Source organism: Leptidea sinapis, chromosome 4 (assembly GCF_905404315.1).
Source record: "Leptidea sinapis chromosome 4, ilLepSina1.1, whole genome shotgun sequence".
Lineage (NCBI taxonomy): Eukaryota > Metazoa > Arthropoda > Insecta > Lepidoptera > Pieridae > Leptidea > Leptidea sinapis.
This window is the reverse complement of record NC_066268.1, coordinates 2,391,944-2,417,739: the sequence shown is the minus strand read 5'-3', so window position 1 is coordinate 2,417,739 and position 25,796 is coordinate 2,391,944. Positions and strand designations below refer to the sequence as shown.

At 35.7% G+C, this 25,796-nt stretch overlaps 1 protein-coding gene across 1 annotated transcript in view; it reads left to right on the top strand.

Annotated features, from left to right (window-relative positions):
- The window catches only part of LOC126979698 (IQ motif and SEC7 domain-containing protein 1), a 73,612-nt gene extending 49,508 nt beyond the window's left edge, over window positions 1-24,104 (top strand). The window contains exons 10-22 of the mRNA XM_050829155.1: window positions 209-359; window positions 1,594-1,750; window positions 2,699-2,875; window positions 3,541-3,758; window positions 4,382-4,562; window positions 4,994-5,203; window positions 5,752-5,889; window positions 6,466-6,592; window positions 7,258-7,458; window positions 8,590-8,662; window positions 10,785-10,912; window positions 14,179-14,316; window positions 17,142-24,104. Coding sequence (XP_050685112.1) covers window positions 209-359; window positions 1,594-1,750; window positions 2,699-2,875; window positions 3,541-3,758; window positions 4,382-4,562; window positions 4,994-5,203; window positions 5,752-5,889; window positions 6,466-6,592; window positions 7,258-7,458; window positions 8,590-8,662; window positions 10,785-10,912; window positions 14,179-14,316; window positions 17,142-17,242 — 2,000 coding nt within the window. The 3' untranslated portion in view covers window positions 17,243-24,104. The remainder of the gene's footprint in view (window positions 1-208; window positions 360-1,593; window positions 1,751-2,698; window positions 2,876-3,540; window positions 3,759-4,381; window positions 4,563-4,993; window positions 5,204-5,751; window positions 5,890-6,465; window positions 6,593-7,257; window positions 7,459-8,589; window positions 8,663-10,784; window positions 10,913-14,178; window positions 14,317-17,141) is intronic.
- The last annotated feature ends 1,692 nt before the right edge of the window (window positions 24,105-25,796 follow it).

The following is a 25,796-nucleotide window of genomic DNA, read 5'->3' as shown; positions in this document are numbered from 1 at the left end:
TACATTGTAACCATATTTTTTATGAAGAAAAGAAGCCAGCTGAGTTTTTTGCGCCCATTTTTCTCAGGTCTGAGGCTGTTTTTTAAAATTCCATAAGTGATATCATATCCTATTTTGAATTTGAATCATATCTGTCAAATCGGACTTCGTATTAAGAATAGAGTGAAATAACAGTCTTGGTTAATTCAGGCGTTGATACATTTCGCAGGTCCTATTTACGGCAACTTATTGTCGTCAGGCGGTAAGCCATTGTCGTCGCCAACGGCTCGACAACAACAACAGATAGCGGCAATTCAGGCCGCGAATGCCAGGAGACTGCCGCCGGAGGTGCCAAAGAGGACCAGCAGTATAACCCTCAAGTGAGTCATCTAGATACTGATTCTTAAAACGGTTTACGACTATATAGCATAGAATGATTGATAAGCAACAGCTCGCAATACTTACACTACTCGATGTCAGTAAAGCCTTCTGCACTGTTGACTTTCAATTATGAGCTGTACCTGTTGAGTTTTATTAACGTATATCCAACAGTGAATAGGTGGTTTCGATGCTATTTATGTGGGCGTCGGCAAAGGACAAATTTTGATGATAATACTTCGCCCTGGTTTAACATTTCCACTGGAGTTCCACAAGGTAGTGTACTCTGTCCTCTTCTTTTTGCAGTTTTTAATAACAATGTAACAAAAAATATCACTTCCTTGTAACATAGTTTTGCAGACGATCTCCAGATATACTTACAATCTTCTCTTGAGGGTCTGCCTTTCACTATTCATAACCCTATAAAGGACTTAACTGCAATCGTGTAATGGAATACCTTCTTCTGCATATGAATATGCAGAAGAAACAGTCAATAATATCACAGGGGCATATACGGTACCGCTGTATAACATACCAATACAAGTAATAGAGCAGTAGCGTAACTCAGCGGTCTCCTTGAAATTTATACCTACCTCTGGGCGGAGCGCTAGTTTTGATACCTACGTACAAAATTGAGTCTAATATCTCAGCTAATTTTACTCAGACAGCGACCAATCTGGGCGGCGTACGGCGTAGCACTCAACAGTTTTGTCTCCCCAAGATTGATTAGCGGCCCGAATCCGTCCCGAATCGAAGCGCCCGAAGCGCACATAATATGTGCGTGCATAGATTCGGGCGCTCTTGTATAAAGTTAAAGTACTGTTACTATAACTGTGAGGGTACATCTGCTGATTTCTTCACATGTTTAAAAATATTTGTGTCTATTTCAAAAGAAGTAATCATTTTTTTTTATTTGAAACGTATGGTAGGTACACCTCAATATAAAAGACTTAAAATATTTTATGAAAGAGACAAACAATAAACTACGAAACAGGAATATAAATACTATACGTTAGAAAATGGTCTTAGCTCAGTATGTTTGCTGCTTTGAAAACCATCGTTGGTTTTCCCTTCCGTTGGGTCATTTGGTGACGTCATATAAAGTAAAACTTATTTTAGCTTATAAACTAATAAAGTGAAATAACCAAAAACTTATAAACTAAATTGTTAACTAATTTAATTTAATTTCTTCTATGTATCACGGTTTGTAACAAGTATTAATATTGTATTTCACAGTGCCGAGAGTCCTGTGTCCCTCCGAAGGGCGGAATGTGTCGCTTCTGGAGTGGGAGGCGTCGTGAGAGGTGGCTCGATGTCTTCCGTGCAGTCATCATCTTCATCGTCATCGCAGGAGCACAGGCATTATCATCAGCCTTACCAGCATAGGCCACAGGTAACTGCAATATGATGACCACAAAACTCCTGCGCTGCCCTCATCCAACGTATTCTGGCAATCTTGACCAGATTGTCGGTCCATCTTGTGGGAGGCCAACCAACACCACGTCTTCCGGTACGTGATCGCAATTCGAGGACTTTACTGAGCCACTGGTCATCTGTCCATCAAACTATGTGCTCTGCCCAGTGCCATTTTTGAGTTTGGAATCATTTGCACTATGTCGGTGACTGTGGTTCTCCTAAGAATCTCTTTATTTCTGATTCGATCTCGCATTTATTTTATATACGGAAGCCTATCTTTATATATCTTTCTCAAATAATAGTAAGTGCTATCTACAAGTGGAGTCAGTCTTGCCATTTCGGAAAAATGCTAGAATAGATGGACCTCAAAATATAGGTATTTCAATTTTAATTTTATAATATATGAGCGTTACATAGCCGAGCGTGAGCTCAGTCTTATTCAATAACCACAAAATACAGCCTATAGACATTTTCACTTCAGAAATAAAAACAATTACAGCGCTAAGCTACGACGCAAGAAACTTTTTTTTATGACAATAAGAGGATAAGAGCAGGACTTTCAGCTGTTAATTGATATGCCCTGCATTTAACAATGCAGTGCCGCTCAGGATTCTTGAAAAGCCCGAAAATTCTGAGCGGCACTACAATTGCGCTCGTCACCTTGAGACATAATATGTTAAGTATCATTTGCTGTAGGATTATAGTGACTATTTAGGTTATATTAAATTTAGTCATTTAGTCAATCAAACTTTATTTGATAATAAAACATTCTGGATATTCACAAATAATATTGAAACTACGTGGTGTAATGAAACCATTTCCCCTGGATAGTATAAGTAGAGGCATCGAACAATGATCTGGTCCATAGTTTATAGAAAAATATCCGCCATATAACAGATAACAGTATGCATTTCATATCTCGCAGGAGGCACATATACACATACAAGAGCAACAGTTCCAACATACTCGCACTGCGTCCGGCACCTTGTACGAGGGAGACAGATATAACGTGTGGAAGAGACAGGACGCACCCTACTACGAGACTCCGCCCACCGCGTGCTGTAGGCCGCACGAACTTCACACACATCAGCAACCAATAAAAGTGAGTAAAACCTATACAGAATACTGTAGCATACTTTTTAGTTTTTGAAGTCGGCTTGTTCAACGTAGTTATGTATTTTTTTACTTTTTTTTGTCACATATTAAATAGTCATTTTTTAAAGTAGCTATGTGTAGGCCTAAGAAAGGTGTCGTGCCCTTTAAACTATAATAAAAGGGAAATTAATTACATTATATAATAATAAATCAATTATAATATACATAATATTTAATTAATAAATGGGAACTCAACTAAGGAATGGACTCCGAAAAAATGCTCTTCGCAACTCTATTTCACGCTCTTGTGAGACGTTGAAATATCGTGAAGAACGTTTGATTGCTATGAATGACAGCCTCAGACCCACTTATCGGGATACGGGTTAATAATAATAATATATAGTCAACCTGAATGAAACCTACAAAAACCGTACCTACCACAAACTACAAATACATCATCCATGTTAACAAAAAAGTTCATTAAATAAAAACTACTGGGGCAAATTATTTAAAAATGTATGGAACCAAAAATGGTAATTATTCCGCATCAAATTTAAGAAGAATCTTGTAAATCGGATCATAAATCTTGGCGTAATTGGTACCTCCTCTCCTCCTCCTTTTTGAAGTCGGTTAATGAATACTCGTATGATTTATTTACAAATTTTTTTTTAGGTATCAGAAACTGTCCGCAAACGTCAGTACCGCGTCGGGCTGAACTTGTTCAATAAGAAACCGGAGCGCGGTATCGCCTACCTGATATCGCGAGGCTTCCTGGAGAACTCCCCGCGTGGCGTGGCCAGGTTTCTGATCACGAGGAAAGGCTTGAGTAAGCAGATGATCGGCGAATACCTGGGGAACCTGCAGAATCAGTTCAACATGGCTGTTTTGGAGTAAGTCTTTTAAGGCTTATCTATTTGTGAACTTCTTTAACCTAAAAATTTAATTTAGAGTAAATTATCTGTCGTTTATACATTTGGCTATGTAATGGCGTCGGAAGATATTGAAAACTTTGTTATGGGGCAGGTTGACCACATGGAGGCAGCACCACATTCAGAATCCAGCAAATGGCTTGATTGATTTCAGAGAATTTGTTGAACCTGATTGCTCCCGCTGAATTTTAACACCACATTATATATACTCCAGACAAGTTTATTAACATCCTCGCTACCTGTATTCGCCCAAAGTTCGATTTTCAATTTACTTTCTTTGACACACTTCATGGAATGAAGCGATATTCCCCTCAAAGTATGTTTAGTAACTGCCAATTATATGAGAGTAAACAGAGCATTTTCAATTTAATCGAGTGGTCCTGTTTTTTTTGTAACAATAAATTGGTTTTATGCCGCTGAAAATCCATTTCCTTTTCTGGAATAAATAAATATCCCTAATTAAGGCGAAAAATTTCCCATAATTCTTCTCATATTTAATGATTAAACGATTTATGCAACACATGTTTGATGTTTTTGTACCTCGCAAGGATTTATTATATTTTGACCGAGCATACAACTTCCAGATGCTTCGTGAACGAGCTCGACTTATCTGGGATGGCAGTGGACGTGGCACTCCGCAGGTACCAGGCGCACTTCCGCCTGCCGGGCGAGGCGCAGAAGATAGAACGACTGGTGGAGGCGTTCTCCAGACGATACTGCGTGTGCAACACCGACTTTGTGCAGAGGTTGCGGACGCAGGACACGGTAACAATGAGGGTCTACCTTTAAAATTCAGGTTGATGCATCCAATATACGATAATTTATATTTATACAGCTTATTCACGATTCATGTATTGGATGCAACACCTTACAAACAAATATCTTTTGTATATTACAGCCATTTTAAAATACTCTATTGATGGAAAAGAGTGGCCGTTGAGTTTCTTGTACGTTCCTCACAAAAGTCTACTTTTTCGGAACATATGGTAGATTCCATAATTTAAAGAAAATTGCCCCCTTAGTGCTTTCGTAATTTATTATGTACGTAATATGTGGGCAGAAAAGTTATATGTTATTCCATTTTTAACGTGTTCTTAATTTTTTCTAATTTCTGTTAAGCCACGCCTATTGAGCTCTGTCGATTTTGAACGATTTTGCGATTTTCATCTAAAATTTCAAATTGTATTTTGTTTTAGATCTTCGTGCTAGCGTTCGCGATAATAATGCTGAATACAGATCTGCACACTCCAAACCTAAAGCCGGAAGCGCGGATGTCGCTCGACGATTTCGTGCGTAACTTGCGCGGTATCGACGACTGTGGTGACATTGACCGAGAAATGCTGGCCGGCATCTACGACAGGGTTAAAGCGAGCGAGTTTCGACCTGGAAGTGACCATGTTACACAGGTAATAAGGACTATTACTAAGCAGCATAACCGGCCGATAAGCCGGTATAACCCCTGCGAGTTGGCATTTGGGATATTTTTGATTGTGGAACTTTGAAGATTACTTGGAGTTGACATCACAAGTAATGAGTCTATAATAATAGGGTAAAGGCGAGCCCGTTCCGGCCTAGAAGCGACCGTATTACAAAAGTTATAAGCGCTATACTAGCTTAGTTTGCTATATTTAGTTTATACTGTGGACATACAGACTTCGTCACTATATTAAATTCTACGAGGCAGGAAATAAGTACATTCCGACATCAACCATAATATTATATACTTTAGACTAATAACTTTAGTAAACTTAATTCCATTAAGTAATTGTTAATTGTACATAATAAGTGTATTACAATTGCAAATAACGATTAGCAATTGTAATTATATTACTTGACATTGTATTTTTGTTTTGATCTATAAATGGAAAAAAATATGGCAAACCATGAGCAACAAACGCGCCTGTCTTGTTTAGATGTTAAGAAGTAAATAATATAACGCAATTTTCTATGGCAGGTTATGAAAGTGCAAGCGACGATCGTCGGCAAGAAGCCTCACCTGGCGCTACCACACCGGCGGTTGGTCTGCTACTGCCGTCTCTACGAGATACCGGACATTCACAAGAAGGAGCGACCTGGGGTCCACCAGAGAGAGGTACGTACTACACAACTAACAAAAATAGATGACGAATGAATGGTAATGAAGGAATGATCTCCTAGGACTCCTTTCTGTATGGGAGTACCACAAGGGATTATTTTTGGACCGTTCCTCTTCCTTATGTATATAAATCTATCAGCACTATCATTAAGATTTCAAAGTGCTATTCCAGACTACAAAAAAATGTGATATTTCAATCAATCTATCTGTTGTAGTATTATGTAATATCTGAGGAGTAGTATTTAAACATTTAATAAACGGGAAACTTTTCCCATACAATCTCGCGAGGTACTAATACGCATACAGAGAAATGCCAAAAAGAAATCTCATTAAATATATTATGTGAAGTGGAATGCCAAGACTACACAGTTCATAATGTTTTGTTTATCTCTGTTATGAGAATCTAAATCTGGAGACTAGAGATATTATTGGATCTTAACCAACATTTAAGATGTTGTCAAAGCTGCTATGTCCTTCGGTGTTGCAAGGTGATCACTTACCATGTGACTCTTACGCTAGTTTGTCCTCAATTCATAAGCAATAAATGTCAGTAACAACATATTACATTCTCAGGTTTTCCTCTTCAATGATCTACTGGTGATTACGAAGATATTCAGCAAGAAGAAGTCCTCAGTCACTTATACGTTTAGACAATCGTTTCCTCTCTGCGGGATGCTCGTCAACTTGTTCTCTGTGCCACGTGAGTATGACTTTTATTCTCTTCGAAACGAATTTTTATCTTTCTCAAATTTCATTATTTATTAAGTTTATATTTTTATCATTACCTGTGTCTTTTTATTTTGCTTTTTCTGATATTTAAATTTTATAAGTGCTAGAGTACTTCAAAAAGTGCCTCAAACAACAGTCATAAAGGGCGCAAACAGTGGCCTTGTATCCAAATCCGACAACAGTAAGCGAAAAAATTCGACACAGCATGCCTTTCCATTCAGTGTCCAAAATTTGGTTAATTGGCTCATCTTTGGAGAAGGAAATTGTCGAGAATTAAACCCTGAGCTGCATTTGTCCTTATTGTGTATGTTATTTTAGAATTCTTAAATCTGAGAAAAGCCTCAAGTTACCTCTTAAAAGTAAGAATGAAAAATAAGAAAAATATCATGAAAAATCTCTAAAATTAGTTAAACATGAGCATCAATCTACATACATTTTAAAGATTCTGTATCTACAAAGTTTTCGTGTTACCTAAAGTTTGTGCTAAGTGCAATTTTTTTAGCCTTCATTAACAAGCCAAGCTCGCGAGTATGGTGAGTCCTCAACTTTGCCTCATTCACTTACACATTCGTTATAAAGCAACTTACCGAATTTTATATTATAAATACATAATTTGATTTAATATATTTTTACCAGATTACCCGTTCGGTATCCGCCTGTCGCGGCGCGTGGACGGGCGCAGGCTCGCCACGTTCAACGCTCGCAACGAGCACGACCGCTGCAAGTTCGCCGAGGACTTGCGGGAGAGTGTCGCCGAGATGGACGAGATGGAGGCCATGAGGATAGAGTCCGAGCTCAGCAGGGGGAAGGGACGCAACACGGCCAACTCCAGGAATGGTAGGATTATTCATTTTATTTTATTTTACAACTGTAGAAAACTTCACCAGTGGGAGGGTCCTTTGCACAGGATGCTGGCTAGATTATGGGTACCACAACGGCTCCTTTTTCTGCCGTGAAGCAGTAATGTGTAAGCATTATTGTGTTTCGGTCTGAAGGGCGCCGTAGCTAGTGAAATTACTGGGCAAATGAGTCTTAATGTCTTATGTCTGAAGGTTATGAGCGCAATTGTAGTGCCGCTCAGAATTTTCGGGTTTTTCAAGAATCCTGACCGGCACTGCCTGTAATGGCAAAAATTATTAATCTATTATAAAACAGAAAGCTATTTACAAATTACAAGTTTTTGAGGAATAAATAGCTTATTCTTCAGATAAAAAAAATGGTGTCTAGTTTTTATGTCAGCTGAGCGCACAGAGTGCATTATAACTGAGCGACCTTTGATTCATAGTTGTGCACATTGAATTGCAATTCATAAAAAATAGTATTAAAAATGAAATAAAACACAAAGCAAACTGAGCATAACATAACACCACACAGCGCGACTTTTCAGATAATTTATTTGGTAAGATAGCATTTGACAAGCCTATTTAATACACAAATTAAACAAAATTTATGAACGATGCAGGACTCGAACCCGCGACCTCTCGCGTTCCTTGCGAGTGCTCTTCCAACTGAGCCAACCGTTCGAGTGACACATCGTTGATAAATTTTGTAAATGTCTTTTACAACTTTCACGGTTTTGCTCCATAAATTTTGTTGTCAAATTTTATTTGTGTATTTAATCCAAGAAGTGTGTGTTATCAGATTGTTAAGCCTATTTGATTTGTCTGTATTTACACTTATCAAATATGTTATACTAGGAGTAACTTTTTGTCTTTACAAAGTGGTGAAACGTACTGTGAATTATTCTGAGAGTATTTACTCTCAGAATAATTATTCGCTGATTATTCGTATTTGTATTATTATTGGTATTCCAGGTATAAAATTATTCGCTGTAAATACAGCGAATAATTTTATACCTGGAATAGTAATTCTCGTATAAACTCTCCAATGGAGTCATTGGAGAAATCGATCCTTACTGTGCTAATATTTAACCTACAATATAATACTTAATTTTTTTATAATTTGCAGCAATGGAGAACAGAGATAGCGGCGTCGCTGACGTAGAGATTGATCATCAGCAGTGTATTGAGCATGTTCATGGGTGCGTTATTATATTTGTATTTATACACGCTATATTTATAAGTAATAATAATTAATAATAATTTATAAGCATTATTGTGTTTCGGTCTGAAGGGCACCGTAGCTAGTAAAATTACTGGACAAATGAGACTTATCATCTTATGTCTCAAGGTGACGAACGCAATAGTTCCGCTCAGAGTTTTTGGGTTTTTAAAGAATCCTGAGCGGCTACTCCATTGTAATGGGTAGGGCGTATCAATTACTCGATTCTTTACTGCCATAAAAAAAAACACTTTCACACAAATTATCTTGCCCTAAACTAGGCATAGCCTGTGCTTTGGGCACTAGACAACGATATATTTAATACAATTACTAAAAAATACATGTAAACATCCATGATTCGTAAACAAACATCCATATTCATCATATAAATGTTTGCACCTACCGGTGATTCGAACTCGGCACCTCCAGGCTCAGTAGGCTAAGTAAGATCAATATTTTTTACACCTGCGGTGCAGTGAAAAGGAAAATACAAAAAATATGCGTATAAATGTAGGTAATAATGTATAAGTAGAACATCTTAGCGATAAATAGGCGACACAAGTGGCAGAGGATGCTTGTTATAGGTGCGTGGGTGCCAGCAGGGTTAGCACTTATGAGTTATTAAATAATAAAATTGTTTCTATATGTCAAGTATTAATTAATTATAAATTGTTTTAAAATAAGTAAGTATTGTGTTGGTAGGTGTATAAGTAAAATCTTATTAATAAAAAGCAATTAAAATATTTATACGTTTGATGTAAGCGAATCTACTAACAATTAAAAATCGTTCGAAAATTAGTCGGTAATTAATAATACTAATAATATTGACACACTTTTTACACATGCGATTTGGTATATGCGATGTCGGCATCACGCGTTAACCCTGCTTGAATCAGCGCTAGTAGTGAAGATGTTCGACTTACTCTTGGTATCGCGCTCCAATTACTTTGTTGAAATATTAATATTACACTGTCAAGGGCATTGACTTTTGTTTGGTGCCGTCGATTGATTAAAATCATTAAGTATAAGTTTCACATATAACAATAAAACTCTCAATATTTATAAACACTATCCACAGTAGTATTTTCTTTGATTAACGCGAGTGTTGCACATTTAAATAAAACACTTGTAATTGCAACTGTGTTTTTACATTAGATTTTTGCATAAAAGTTACATTTTTATTATTCTTTTAGTTAACCCGACTTTTCACGACCATTCCAGATCTCGTTTTCAGGGGGACTGCAGATAAAATGAGTCGAGATAGTATTTGATATAGTTGTCATTATGAAGTTTATCGTCAATTGTTGCCTCGAAGGTGGTATTTGCTGTAGACAGATCTTGGCAAAGTGCCCTCTTCTTTTTTGGTATGTGTAGTTTTGGGTTTTAATTTAAAGATTATTGGATCAGGTGTTAGGTACACAGTAATGTAAAAACACAGTTTCAATTACACGCGTTTTAATTATTTAACAGTGTTTTATTTAAACACTATCCACTTATTAGTTCTCTTGAAGAATGCTCTCATTATAAGTCAATACAGCATCAAAAGAATATCAAACAGATCGTTAAGCGTCCTATTTATTATATTTGCTAAGTTATTGTATTATTTTGTTTTCAGTATTTGATTCGTATGGAAATTTTCAAGTCTTGAAATAGTAGTAACTTTACTTTTCTCGTTGTAGCCGCCTAATAAACTACACGGATCCGCTTTGTTGCTATCTCTATTTGACCTTGTTAAATTTGCATCCTATTTTCTTTGGTAATTTTGAGTCATTAATCATCAAATGTTTGAATATTAGTCTATTTTTGTATGTTTTTGAACTATTATCATCACGGATCTTTAACATAGTAATTATTATGACGGGTAATCACGATATATATTTTATTAATTTGAAACTGATATTTCGATCCAATTGCATGAATCGTGGTCACGGCAGAACTGCGGAGGCGGCGAGAAACTCTTGACACATTGACACTTGTTACCTAATTACATAAATCATTTTGGTCTTTGATTCACTTTACACACTTAGTAGTGTGACGTGCATACTTTCGAGTCTTTAAGTTGCATTTGTACTGCGAAATTTCTGATTATTTGTATGTTACAGGGTGCCAGTTCCGCCGCCGCCCAGTTGCCCGGCTCCTGCGGCTCCTCGCCCTGCCCACAACCCACCCCCCACCACCATCATCAAGCGGAACGTGCTCAGCAACTCGCTCGTCGACATCAACGATCCAGGTAACAAACATAATGATCTTCCACGACACTTCATACTCCTAATGTGTTAGTAATAAACGCAATGTAAACTTACTCAAAGTTTAAGGTTACTTCTCCCTATAATTCTGTAGTAACAAGGGTATAAGATAAAGATAAAACGTTTTAATCCGGGCATAACTTTACTACGTGTTTATTAATAACACATAGAGTTCGCGGATCCCACCCACTATGAGCGCCACGATTGTTCGGCTATTAAACCGTCGCTTTATTGTGTGGTTCTACCGCATTTATAATGGGCTCCTCACGCTACCATCATGTCGCCGTCTCTGCTCACACACTGCTCTACTCGTGCAATTAATCGCGACGCTTTGCACTTGTTCCTTTGACACAATTCCCACTACTAGTCGCAGTCGCTACTTCCCACGCCATACGGTGAGTGTGTGGCAGGCCATAACGGTCAGTGTTCCGCGAAGAGATGTTTCACCAGATTTCTGCCGCCGAATTTCACACAACGTCACAACAAATATGAACCCCACCCTCTGGATGTCCCGATTCTTCAATAGTGAATTTAATTTCATCGTGTGTATTGTGTAAATATCACCCTATCATCTATCATCTAAACCATCCATATCTTTTATGTCTATTTTCGATCAATTCTTCAAATAATAATGTATCTCATAACAACCCGATTATGAGAATTTGCAGAGAATTTAATGAAGTGTGTGCTGATTTTGATATATTCTTTACAAATATAAACTTGTTTAAAAATACTCTTTATAGAACTTGCTAGTTTACGTAAAATAATTTAATGTTTAACTTAAATTTCGTCATAATGTAATTTCTGTTGTGTCCACTTATTCTTTTTTACTGTATTTCGTGAATGATGTGTACAATTTTAATTGGATCTCAGGATCATAAAAATATGCTGTAATTGTTATTAGATGATAGTTTTATCTTGCTATCTGTTATTGTACCTACTTGTAAATAAATAAATACAAAAAATTTCATCAATATTAGTTTGCCACATGGAAGAATTTCAGTTATAAATAGAAATGAGACCAAATTTGGGCCCAGCATGTTACAGAAAAAAATAACTACTTGCGATCGTTAAGACTTCATACGAGACCATTTAATATACCTCGTGTAAAACTTCTGTTTCACTCCGACGTTGCTGCGAATATTTCTATATGCGCAAACTTCAGAGTAAAATCGAAATTTGGCTAGGGGTATATCTACAGTTATTAAGCGTAAACACCGAGCGAATGACAATTAACTATTGTTTTTTAAATATATAGGCGAGGAGACGACAGACCCTGTCGCCTCCTCGTCGACGATTCCGTCAACTTCAGGGTGGAGAGGTTTTTTTTTTAATAAAATGATGTACTATGTCGGTTAATATACCTGTAGTTCTGATGTATTGACATTTTATTTTGACACTTAAATTTATTTAACGTTGTACTATAGCCATGTGATTGCTTCCTTAACCTTGTTCCATGTTAGAAATGCATGATTCCAATATACACACATCAAAAAAGTCTAAGCAACATGTACTAATTTAAATTTTATGATGGTTTTTCATATTATAACGTTGTATTTTATTTTTAAAATAATATTTTTAAGGTCTTTTAATAACATAACAAACTAAGGTACATAAGCGACAAAACATTTTTTAATAAAATGAAATTTCTAAAGAAAATGAATTTATTGTGAAAGAATAGGTTTAACACAAAGTATGGCCTCCTCTGCTGTTCAGAACATGTCGGCAACAATTATTCATTGAATTAATGAGACTGTTTATGTCATCTTGCGGTATTCGCTCCCAATAGAATTGTAGCAAAAACTTCAGCTGTTGGGTTGTTGTCACTCCGTCCAAGTCCTTCAAAACACGTCTCTGGAGCATGTCCCATGCGTGTTCGATGGGGTTGAGGTCTGGCGATTGTGCAGGCCAGGGCAATACCCGGACGTTCTCCGTTGCCAAGCCGACTGGTTCGCCGAACTGCATGTTAACACGCATTTTCATGCATTAACGTAAAATCGGAGCCAAAGGTTTCTGCAAATGGATGGACATAAGGTTTGAGAATATCCTCAACGTAATTTTCAGCGTTCATGTTTCCATTTACAAAAACGAGCTCAGTTCGCCTGTTCTTGATAATACCCGCCCATACCATAACTGTTGAGCCGCTTAATGGATGAACTTTCTGAATGCACCTGAGCCTTTCAGTATTTCCGGGACGACGGTACACTCGCACCCTTCTTGTATCAGGCCTAAACCCGAATCGCAACTCATCTGAAAACATAATTTTATCCCATTGTTCCATGTTCTGCGTTCTCTACACCATTCATTTCGACGAGCACGATTCCCGTGACGTATCGGTGGGCACTTAATTGGGGGTCGAGCTCGTAGGCCGTACTCATGCAGTCTATTTCGCACAGTTTGGGGACTTACATCTACACCACTTGAATTTTGTAGCCTCAAACTTATCTCTCGAGCGGTTAACATCGTTGTATGTACCGGTCTAGCCCAGTGGTTGTACTGCTTTTACGGCCTGAATGCTGTTCAGCGGGTTCCCTTGTATTATTATAGCCCTGCCAAAGACAACAAATAACACTTCTATGAATGCCAAAATGCGGAGATACCTGAGATTGATTACTTCCCGCTTGCAACATCCCTACAGCTCTTTGCATTTCATTTGCCGTCGAATGCCGTCGCTCCATGACGTAAAGAATATCTAACAATTCAATTTTGTCGCTAACTTTTTTTAAATGGTTGGTTAAATTATAAAATCAAGACTAAACGTTGCAATAAAAATGCACTTAAATTCAAACAAATTGCCTTTCATTTAATTTTATGAAAAAAACAAAACAAAATCGATTTTTTTTACAACCAGCCAGTATGTCATCAATAACAAAAAAGTTTACATACCTATGCACTTTGAGTGAATAAAGACTTAGAAATTAATTAATATAAATGGTAAATTTGTTATGTCATGCATGTTGCTTAGACTTTTTTGATGTGTGTATATATAGTTGACAGTGACAGGTGGGCAGGGTGAAGATTTCTATAAAAGGCGCTGTCGTTATAATCTATTCTTAGAAGATTAGAGTTTGCTTTATTTAAAGTTTAATAATTTCTATTTAATTTTAAGGTAATTATTTAGATGTTAGCTTGTTTGTTAATTTTTTGTAGGTGGTATTAAAATTTATTATATAAACCCCCTTTGACTTATTTCCTGGAATATATAATTCCGACTTCATTGACATGGTGTGTGTTGCGGTGTCGTTCCCAGTGGCCCTGGCGGCTGAGCGGCTGCAGCGCCGAGGGTCGGTGGGGTCCTTGGACAGCGGCATGTCGGTGTCCTTCCAGCACGGCAGCAGGAGTGCGCTGGCCACCTCGCCGCGGCAGCCGCCAGACCAGCGCTCGCCGGGTGAGGCCGCTAGTCTTACTCTAAATAGTGAATTTACTTATTATAACCTTAGATTATTACTTCCGTCTTCTTATTAGAACTTCCAAGAAGGTCGCGGAATGGGGTAAATTGAACCTTGTCCAATTTAACCCCCAGAAGACTCAAGTTTGCGCGTTTACCACTAAAAAAACCTTATTTGTCGTATCAGCGCTCTTCGAAAACACTTTTTTTTTTATATATATACTAGTCAAAACAAAATAAGGGCCACCACGTTTTTACAGTATTCCCATGAATCCTTGAGGTTTAAAGGTTGATCAATGATTCAATTGGATAAATTGATTGATTTTTACTGTAGACAGAATAAAATAATGATGTATTCCATTAAAAAAAAAAATTTCTCCCCTTTTTTTAAAAATTTACATTTTTGCAAAAATAATTAGTCAGGAAAAAAAAATCTGAAAAAATAAAAACCTAAAATGTCGGTTGATTTATGACTTTCCTCAATATCTAGTATGCCATCCTCGATTACTAATGCACTCTTGAAGCCTAGAAGGTACACTCTCCACCGGGTGTACCACTGTTTCTTGAGGAATTTGTTCCCAGCTTGATTTCAGAACGTTTATAAGCTGTCTTTCATTGTGCACGGGTTGGTTTGTGCTTCGAACACTGCGTTTCAGTAAGTCCCACATGTGTTCAATGGGATTTAGATCCGGACTGTTTGCAGGCCAGTCCAACCTGTATACCAGCCTCCTCTAGGGCTTCTCTGGTGGCCCTAGCTGTATGAGCGCGAGCATTATCGTGCATCAGGTGGAATCTTGCGCCGATTCTGTGTGCATATGAGACCACATAGGGTCTTATTTCCTCCTCAATGTAACGTTGAGCTGTTATTGTGCCTTCGTTTAGAATTACCAGCTCGGTTCTGCCGGACATAGAGATTCCTCCCCATACATTGGGGCCCCCAAATCTGTTACTTTCATGGATGCAAGCATCCGAAAATTGCTCACCTTCACGCCTCCAGACCCTAATGCGACGGTCATCACTAAAAAATTTAACTTTGCACTCATCCGTAAACAATACTGTCCTCCAATCATTCATATCCCACGCCAGATGCTGCCTTGCGAATGATAAGCGGTTTGCATGATGAGCACTTGTTAATGGTATCCGCACTACGCGTCTCCTGGAGAACTGCTGGTCCTCGTGCAAACGATTTCTAATAGTTTGATCACTAACACGTGTACCGGTCGCCTGCCGCAAACGGTTTTGTAAGGAACGGGCTGTTATACAGCGTTCTCTACGCGCAGTCAAGCGCACGTAGCGGTCCTCCTGTGCTGTAGTTGCTCGAACTCTGCCAGATCCCCGTCTCCTGGTTAGTCTCCCAGTCTCTTGAAAACGATTCCAAGCATTCTGGATCGCTCGCCGGGAAAAACCCAGCTGCAACGTCACAGAACGCTGCGAATGGCCTTCTTGAAGCAATGTTACGGCCCTAGTTACGGTTGGCAAGTCCATATGACTTCGAATTCTCGGCATAACTTTTTTTTAAATGTTAATTCAGCCACTAACTAACAGTGTTCCTGAGAGAATCGTCAATTTGACTGAGTTGAAATCCATCTTAAAATCAGGTAGAATCAAGTGGTTACATTAAATTATCTAAAACTACCCACTTTAAACAATTATGCGGGTGGAATACTCAAAAAATGTGTGTAAACAAATAAGGTAATTACACAATAAATTATCAGCTACTTGAGAATGCATAAAAAATAAATTATCGCTAGCGAGGCCAAAAAAATCAAGTGGCCCTTATTTTGTTTTGACTAGTATATTTATTAATAAAAAAAAAAACAAATTTTACATTGCGGTTTCAAAGCAATAAAAACCACTGAGGTTTGTACAATTGCTTCTTCTTTTGTACTTCCATTAAAGCCTCGCCTAGTATCGAAATACTGGGAAAGAAAAGCTCGAAATCTCGAGCGATTGCCAATTCCGTGGCCATCTGGAGGGCAAACCCAAATTTTTCAAACATTTTTCATTTGGACGGATCTTACATTAATTATCCAACCAACATGAAATGTTTCGCAAAAGATCTAAGCGGCACTACGCGGCATTGCGCTCGTCACCTTGAGACATAAGATGTTAGCCTCATTTGCCCAATAATTTCACTAGCTACGGCGCCCTTCAGACCGAATCACACTAATGTTTAAACATTACTGCTTGAATGCAGAAAAAGGCGCCGTTGTGGTACCCATAATTTAGCCGGCATCCGTTGCAAGAGCCTCCCACTGGTAAATTATTAGATTAGTAAGGTTTTAAAGCTATAGAAAGTATCAATTGAAATAAAATTAAATTAAGAATTTAAAAGTAATAAAAAATGTCATAATATTGTGCACGAAAACAACAATCAACACAAAATACAGCTTTCTCTGACATATATACATATGACGATGAACCGATTTTAATCGGATTTTGCAGTGTGTACTTTGAACTAACTTGAAAATTTTATAGTTTTTATTTCGATTCCTGACCTTTTTCTAAGTAATGAATAATATTATTAATTACAAATTTAATTTCTGCACAAAAATCTCTTCTGTTTTGATATTATTTAATTAAGAGAACTGAAAAAAACTAGTGGAAAAACGAAAAACAACTGTCAAACTTACTTATTAATAAAAAATATTTTAAATTCTGATGTGAAATTTTGTATTCATTTGTTTAGGTGAAGAAAATTATATTTTCAACATTCTCGATCAGTCTATCGATATTTTATTACTTTTACACAGTCTCAGATAGCACGGACCAAATTTTAATGCATGGTCGCCAATTAATAATGTATTTAATAATTTTGTTTACAGGTCGGTTATTTGGAGGTATATTCCCGGGACGTCAGCGTAAATTGAGCGCGTCCGGTATCCCCGACACCAAGAGCCAAGTGGGAAAGAGCACAGAAGTTTAAACGATACGAACAATAATTGATTGGCTACGATTCACTCGATTATAAACAATAATCGATTCATATCTCGACTGCTTCGAGATCTTTCGCGGAGGCAACTGTTGCAGAGTTTTAACATTTGCACCACAAGATGGCGTGCGTTACGTAAACAGCGAGATTAGATAGAAATATGAATTTAAAATTAACACATTAACATACATATAAATAAAGATCTTAGATGATTTATACATCTAGATAGAGCCACTTGCTTATTATAGACAACCGATGAGAACTGGCCACATTTATTACTTACAAGACAAGCTACATCTTACACTCGCAAATTGTATGTCATGTGTAAGTGTGCGTGTATTATTCACAATAGAGATTAATTGCTAACCTCAATTTTTTTCGACACAGCTGTCACAGTCTATCTAGACGTATAAATGATCTAAGAGACGGAAAATACTTATTTAAAAATCGACTTTTAACATCTCTTCTCTGATAAAATAAGATCTAAGTTTATGTAAAACTACATATTATGTGGCGTCGAATATTATTGAATTCTTATTAATTTAAATGGAATTCGATAGATTCAAAATCAATGATCGAAGCATAAGTGAGTTATTAATATTGATTCACAAGTGAATTACAGTTAAGTCGTTGGAATATTACGATCTATAAACCTTAAGTGCCATCTTGAATTCTATTAGATTTAAGGCAAGTACGTAATTTTACGAAAGCTCGCTCGCAATAATCTGTGTCTTAAATACAATGAAAATAAGATTGTTTAATACGTATTGAGAAACAAATTTTAACGTTATTTTCAACTTTAAAAAAGGTAAATAAATGTGAAAGTAAATTAAACTTTCGAAGAATATCATGTTTGGAATCAGCCGTTACAGAAATGTTATTTTCTGCCATATTTGAAAGAGAAGCATAAATTAATATAGATTAATAGAATGCATCATTTATATATTTTTAGAAGTCTTGTTTATTGTATCGAGAATAATATTATTTTTGGCTAAAACTTTGGTTGTGAATGATTAAGAATCAATTAATGTATTCTTTACCTGTTGTTTGTCAAAAGTTCTAAAAAGGAAAAAATTATGGAAGAGAAGGACCAATGAGCGTACCTGATGTTAAGTGATCACTTGCAACACCAGAGAAATGACAGGAGCGTTGTACTAAAAAAATATTAATAGTATTTTGTATATGAGTCTTATCAGCATCTTGTTCCGCAGTTCATTTATTAATGTTATCTGGAAAAAAGTTATTAAAACGCATGGATTATTGTGAAGAGCTGATAAAGTGAAGGTATTAGGCATAATATAATGTTTGTGTCAGGGTATCTGTTGTTGGTGATGCGAAAACACAAAATGAAACTATATTCTGGTGACTAAATGTGCTAATAATAGTAATTAATTGTATTAATTCATACAATATATTATGAAACATTATTGCACTGCTGATAAACCGGGCAAAAAGTAATATTTTATTAGTATTCAAAACAAGGACAAAAATATTGAAATAACATTAGAGAGAGCGAGATAACATATATAAATGTGATCTACCCACATAACGGCTGAATGGCAAATTGCTTGGAAAATGTTGCGAATTGAAAAGTCGCTACCAGGTCGAGAAAATAAGCTTAAAATATAATTCTGAATTACTCGAGAGAAGTAGGATAGTGTTTTTTGGATTAAATAAGATTGTATGTTACCAAATATATCATTTATATATATTTTGATGTGAGCCGTTTTGAGTCATTTTGTGTAAAATAATAAACACAATGAAAATAATAACATTATGATTGAGACTTGAGGTGTTGTTGATTGATGTTATTGATTAAAGATCATTTGAACGCTGAAATGATTTAAATGAAATTGACGTATGGTTATATAACTAACTTACTGCAATTATTATACTTTTTTTTTTTAATTTTTTCCAGCGTTGGTTGCGCGAGGGTTTGTGTCAATTGTTAGGTTCTATAAATTTTATCATTTAAATTTTGCTTACGAAATTTTATAATTTAATTTAACATTGAATTGTACAAAACTAACGAATAAAGTATTTTTTTTTTAAAGTTAGCCCGAAATAGATATATCTAATTTTATTAAATTCCACCTAACCATAGTCCTAAATAGTTTGTTTAATATAATTCTGCAGTGTTTTGAGTTATTTGTTTTTAAATGCGGTTCAAAATGTTGCCAAAAATTTTGTGTGCATATCGGGTAGTTTTTTTTTTTTTTTGCAATTTTTTTTTATTAAATTATACGGCAATACAACGTTTGCTGGGACAGCTAGTCAATTTATAGATTTTTATTTGAATGCAGTTAAGAATGCTTCGGAGCCTTTTACACAAAATGATTCTAATGTTGCCACATAAATATTTATATATCAATTAATTATTAGTGTAATTTGTATATACGTTGATAATAGATGCAATAATACACAATAAATTATTGATAACTTTGGCACTCGACCGACTCACAAACATACATACATACTTATATTACGAATTTATTCAAACGTTGTTGAAATTATATAATATTAGTGTTAGTAAAGTTTTAAATTTCTTATTACGTGAGTAGGAATTCAATATTAAAGTTTAATATAGTCGTCCATTGCATTTCTCCTGTCCACAAATATATATTAATTTATAATTATTGTCATACCGTTCTCAGTACTTAAGTTTTTTACCTTTGTAAGTTACCTTGAAATGGAGAATATTTAAATGTTAACGATCAGTATAAGAGACTTACGTACCAATGATATTTAAAAAATATAGTAACCCTCTTAACTAATTTATTAACTATTGCAATATGAAGTCCTATTCGATAAATCTTATAGACTAAACTCATGGTCGAATTTGGTACAGCCGGACCATCGGACGGTCTGGTGAGCGCCTCGCACCGATCGGTCAGGCGTCGTATTCAGTACGGTCCAGACGTTTAAAACAATAATTTTGTGCGATGGAAAATGCGACATAGCATCGAATATGGTTCTGTACATGCCCTCGTCCGATGGTTCGGTCGGACCAAATCCGACCATGTGTTTAGTCTATTAGAACGCACTTACTACATGAGTCGTGAACACGCTCTTTATTGGTACAGACCAAACGACAACAGTGTCGCTGATGAGTCACTCATCAGTCGATGCTTGCTGTCCGCTGAGTGCACACGTGTCTGTAGTAGTGTATGTAGAAGCTGGGAACTGGCATCTATAACATTGCACATAATATAGCGTATGATAATGCAAACAAAAGCAATACTAAACTAAATCAATATTTAAAAAAGAATAATATTAATATAATTATAAAAAAAAAATATTTTTATAATTTGTTTGTAATATGTACGTAAAACTATAATCTGTCAAATACAAATTCGTGTTGTGAATACATTGACATCTGTACACTAGTTAAGTAAAGCTTGCTCTTTGACAGTACTTACACAGATGCAATATTATGTTGAACAAGTTGTAGTGTATTTAATGAAGAAGATAATATATTTTATATCTAGATTTTGAATAACGGTCAGTTGATGATTTACTTACCATAAATGAAGTATTGTTGACGATTGGTTCAAACATAAATCAAGCTATATTCCGTAATAATAGTAAAAACTACAAAGTTACTGTGACGCTTCAAAGCATTGACAGCGCAAGTAGGGTTGCCAACTTTCTCTGGCCGATATAGAGGATGTCTGCTATCAGAGAAACTAAATAAAGAGTACACATTAATAAAAAGGAGTATCGGTTATTAAAATTTTTTAAACCTTGCTCCACGAAATTAATATTATATATTCACAGATTTTTTAATGCCTTCAGAAACCACCAAGTTTTATGGCTAAAATAAGTTGTCTATGCTCTAGCATATTGTATCTGTCTCTGGTACATGCTAGCTTTATTTAATTACTAACCAATACTTACACTCCGCAGGAACTGCCCCCTCGCTCTCGTGATTATTATATCTATATAATTGTAAATGTCGCAATAACGGAGATAGCTGTAGACAGGTAACTAGTGGGGAAAAGGGGGATATTTTCGTCGGTTTCGAGTTGTTCTGTTGGAATTGTACTACAATGATGTCCAATTATCATGTCTAATCATATTATTATTTAAGCCTCATATCCACTAGGCAACATTTGGCGCGCAACATGTTGAAAGTGCAGAACAGCGCGGAACTTTTAACAATGTTATCTGTCTTGATTGCTTGATCAGTTGTCGACAACATGTCGCCTGAGGAATTAGTGTTGATTTTAGCTGCAGTGTTTATAATAATTTATGCCCAACTGCATGTTGCTAGTTGCACGGAAACAAACAACAAGCCGGGCGCCATTACGGCCGCCAGCTGGCAACGTCGCAATGTTGAGCGGCACGTGTTGCGCTCTAAATGTTCCCTAGTGGATAAGAGTCTTTATGCTTTACTAGATTTCTCCCATTTCTCGGGCCATTTAATAAAAATTTACAATGTAATAGCTGATAGCAACTGCATGGACATTAGTTTTTGACGCTAAATGCACATTGTCCAAAAAAACATTTCAATAAACGATTTGAAAAATTATATTCTTCAATATATGTGCACGTATATAATCATCAATAAAATTCTAAGAAGTTTGTTTGGTCATTTAAACAATTTATTATTAGTTCCTAACTCAATACCTAAACTGTGTTTAGCTTAACATCGTTTAATGTAGTTTTCATTTGTACTGGTTGCTTAGGCTCGTTGTTTCTACTATTTTATACGAGGGTAGATAGAAAAATGAATTGACTTGTTGAATTGTGGAACTTTTTGAAAGTTTTTACTCTCTCTTAATGCGTCTCGTATTGTTTTGAATGTTATCGATATAACTCTAGCATTTATACCTACTGCTCTATTTTAAGGGCCCGTACTTTTGGCTGGAAATGCGGGTTATTTTTTAATTTATAAAATTGATTTAAATTAACAATGATGTTCTATACACATTTAAATATATATCTTTCGCAATCTGATAGCGGAACTAGAAAAGTGTGCTTAAATACAATGTAAGCACAATTCTCTCCTTACTCGTGTGTCAACAGCTGTCACTGTCCGATACAAATCTGAACTGAATAAATGTTTTACAATGTTGCTTATTTACCATGAATATTTTAACAACTGGAGTAAATATGAAGATATTGCCGTCGCAGCTTTTTATGGTGTAATTTGTGGCGTTTTGGCTTTGATTTTACAGGACTTGATTTGTCTATATGTATAGAACGTCATTGTAAGTAAATGTTAAGGTTTTTGTAGAAGTATATCTATAGCATTTGGAACATGTTCTTTTATATGAAACCTGACTGAACTTTCGCCGAACGTACAAATACTGCGTATACGTATATATACTCTCGGGTAACTGTCCAATTGTCATGAATCTCCATTTAGTGTAGGATCTCTCTTCTCAATGTCGATCATTTATGTTATGTCAAGAAATGATGTCTTTTTTTTAAATTACAATTGGTTTGTTACCTGTGCTAAGCTTAGATAATTTATACGTCTGGATAGAGCTTCTTGCTGCTAGACAACCGATGAAAACAGACCAGGTTTATTACTGTAGTTTGCGTGGACAAGCTACGTCTTACACTCGCGATTTGTCACTTTGTGGTAATGTGCGTGTATTGCGTGATGTTTTGACAGCTGTCACAGTCTATTTAGACCTATGAATGATCAAAGGCGCTATTTTAGTTACTTGCTTACACTTACATTTACTAAGTTTAATACGTTTCTTAATGACTTACCTTTTATTTTAAATAATATAGACAAATCTCGAATTTTTCTCTGTATCAAATATAATATCTTTTTGATTTAATTAGTTTGTGATCGACATTGCATTTTTAAAATCGTATTATTTTATAGAAAATATAAGCTCCTGTTAATGTAGTGAAATTACTGAAACTTTAAAGGTTTAACAGGCGCTAATATGTTCATCATAAATTTTTGTAGTGGGAAATAAAAATTGTTTTACGTTTTTACTTCAAAAGTTTCTGATCGAATTATACTATAAAATAAACGCTATTTTTAAATAAAAATTGTAATGCATTACAATGGAAAGGGAATTGATTAAGTGTTTTGTCGTTGGAGTTGATAATTTGTAACTTTTAATATTGTTCTTAATTAAGGAGTTGTGTATTTCAAGCGAGGCATATTTTTGTCTGGTTTTGATGTTATGTACGTCACAAATATGGATATTGTATTATGTGCTTGAATTATTCAATATTTCTCAAATTTGACTGTTATTGGTGTGAGGTGGCGAATCAGATACATATCGGTCACTGACCTGTTTGCAAATTATTATCGATTACAAAGTGTCTTCGGTTGTGTTGGAGTATATAATAGTGAGCTAAAAACAAGATCTTTTTAAGATATACCAGCTTAATAATTGATAGGTATTCACACTATAGAATAACAGTTGTTTACATTTATCAGGCCACACAATATCATATTTGTGACGAACGGAGAGCGCGTGATGTTCGGAACGCTTTGTAAATTTCGCTTGAAGCCAAAGATATACCTATTTTTGTGTTCGCTTTATTCCAACGTTATGTGTTCTGTCAATTTGGCAGCTGTCAGTTCGTACCACAGACGATGTAATTACAAGTTCAAGCGCATCGGCGCCATTTGATTTTCTGTACCATAAATCTTACTAATTTATTATTTGTATGTATATTACTGAAGAGGTTCTTAATATATTATTTTTAGTTGTTGTAATATTAGTGATAAGCAATTAACGTGTTGTGCGTCTCCGTACAATATATTGTATAATATGATTAAAATTGTTGAGAGTTGCTAAAACTAAGTCACTTACATTAGTTTTATTTAAAAAAAACGGAAATGTATTTATTTATTAAATATGAATTAACATTCATGAGAGATTTGCTGTTTTATTTTAGATCCCGCTTATGTTATATTTTCATATAAAATGGGTCGTAATGTGCCTATAATTCATTCAATATTTAAGACCTAAGTTGATTAAGGGGTTTAAAATCCAAAACAAATCAAAATTACTTTAAAAAAAAAAAAAGGCATTAAAAAGGCATTTATTTTCTCAAAATTGATTCCTTTAGAATTCTTTTTGATGTCATTTCTTATACTACTAGATACTACTACCGCTTCGGAAACAAATGGCGCTCTGAGATAGAAGAAGCGGCGCAAGAAACTCTCCCAGCATTCTTTTTTTTTTGCGCTCTTTTCAATAAAAATATACAATATTGTACAGTTGCTATAAAATAATCACAATCTAGTCCCAGGCTGTCCGATCATTTAGATATTCAGCAGTGGAGTAATAGGATTTACGACAGAGCCATTTTTTTATAAAACATTTAAATTTATTTATAGACAATGCCTGAACAGTGGCTGGGACTTTATTGTAGAAGTGTATACATTTACCCTTCTATCTTATGAAGCCTACTAGAATTAGTTACAAGCAATCCCTTATTTCTAGTGTTATAATAATGAAAATCACTATTAAGAGCAAAAAGGTGACGATTTTTGTGAACATATATTAAATTTTCATAAATGTACTGACAATAAACAGTCATAATATTTATTTCTTTAAATTTTTCTTTGAGAGACTGTCTATAACCAAGCTGATATATAGCACGAACAGCTCTCTTTTGCAGAGCAAACACTATATCAATGTCAGCAGCATGACCCCATAGTAATATACCGTACGTCATGATGCTGTGAAAATAACTAAAGTACACTAATCTAGCGGTCGCAACATTCGTGTACTCTCTAATCTTTCTAACTGCATATGCCGCAGAGCTGAGTCTATCTGCTAGATGGGTAATATGTGGACCCCACTGAAGCTTTTTATCTAACGTGATACCCAGGAAGACCGTAGTGTCCACAAGTTCCAATCTCTGGTCATTTATAAGTACGTTGGTTTGTACCTCCGCTGTGTTTGGTGTAATGAACCGTAAACACTTTGTTTTTTTACTGTTTAAGTGCAGATTATTCGTCTCAAACCAACGCACTATCTTTATTTGTCATTAATATCCGCACGTCGCTTCACTTTAAAAATAAGTGAAGTATCATCAGCAAACAATACAATCTCATGGCTATCATCTACCACAAACGGTAGATCGTTAATATATATAAGAAACAAGAAAGGACCGAGAATAGAACCCTGTGGAACACCTATTCGCACAGGTTTACCCGAAGACCGTTTGCCATTTACATCGACTATCTGAACTCTTTCACTTAAATATGATTTTAACAGATTTAGGGCTCTATTTTTCACTCCATAATGCTTTAGTTTTAGGAGTAAAGTTTCATGGTGGACGCATTCAAATGCTTTTGACAAATCACAAAAAATGCCCAATGCATCCTGTGACTCTTCCCAGGCGTCAAAGATGTGCTCAATGAGTCTAGTACCCGCATTAATTGTTGATAAACCCCTAGTGAAACCAAACTTATTTTTGTTCATTAATTTACAAAAATGCATTTGTAGCTGTTGAAGCAAAAGTTTTTCAAAAATTTTACTAAAAACAGGCAGCACTGAAATAGGTCTGAAATTAGCAGGGTCAAAAGAACTGCCCGATTTAAACAAAGGTATAACTT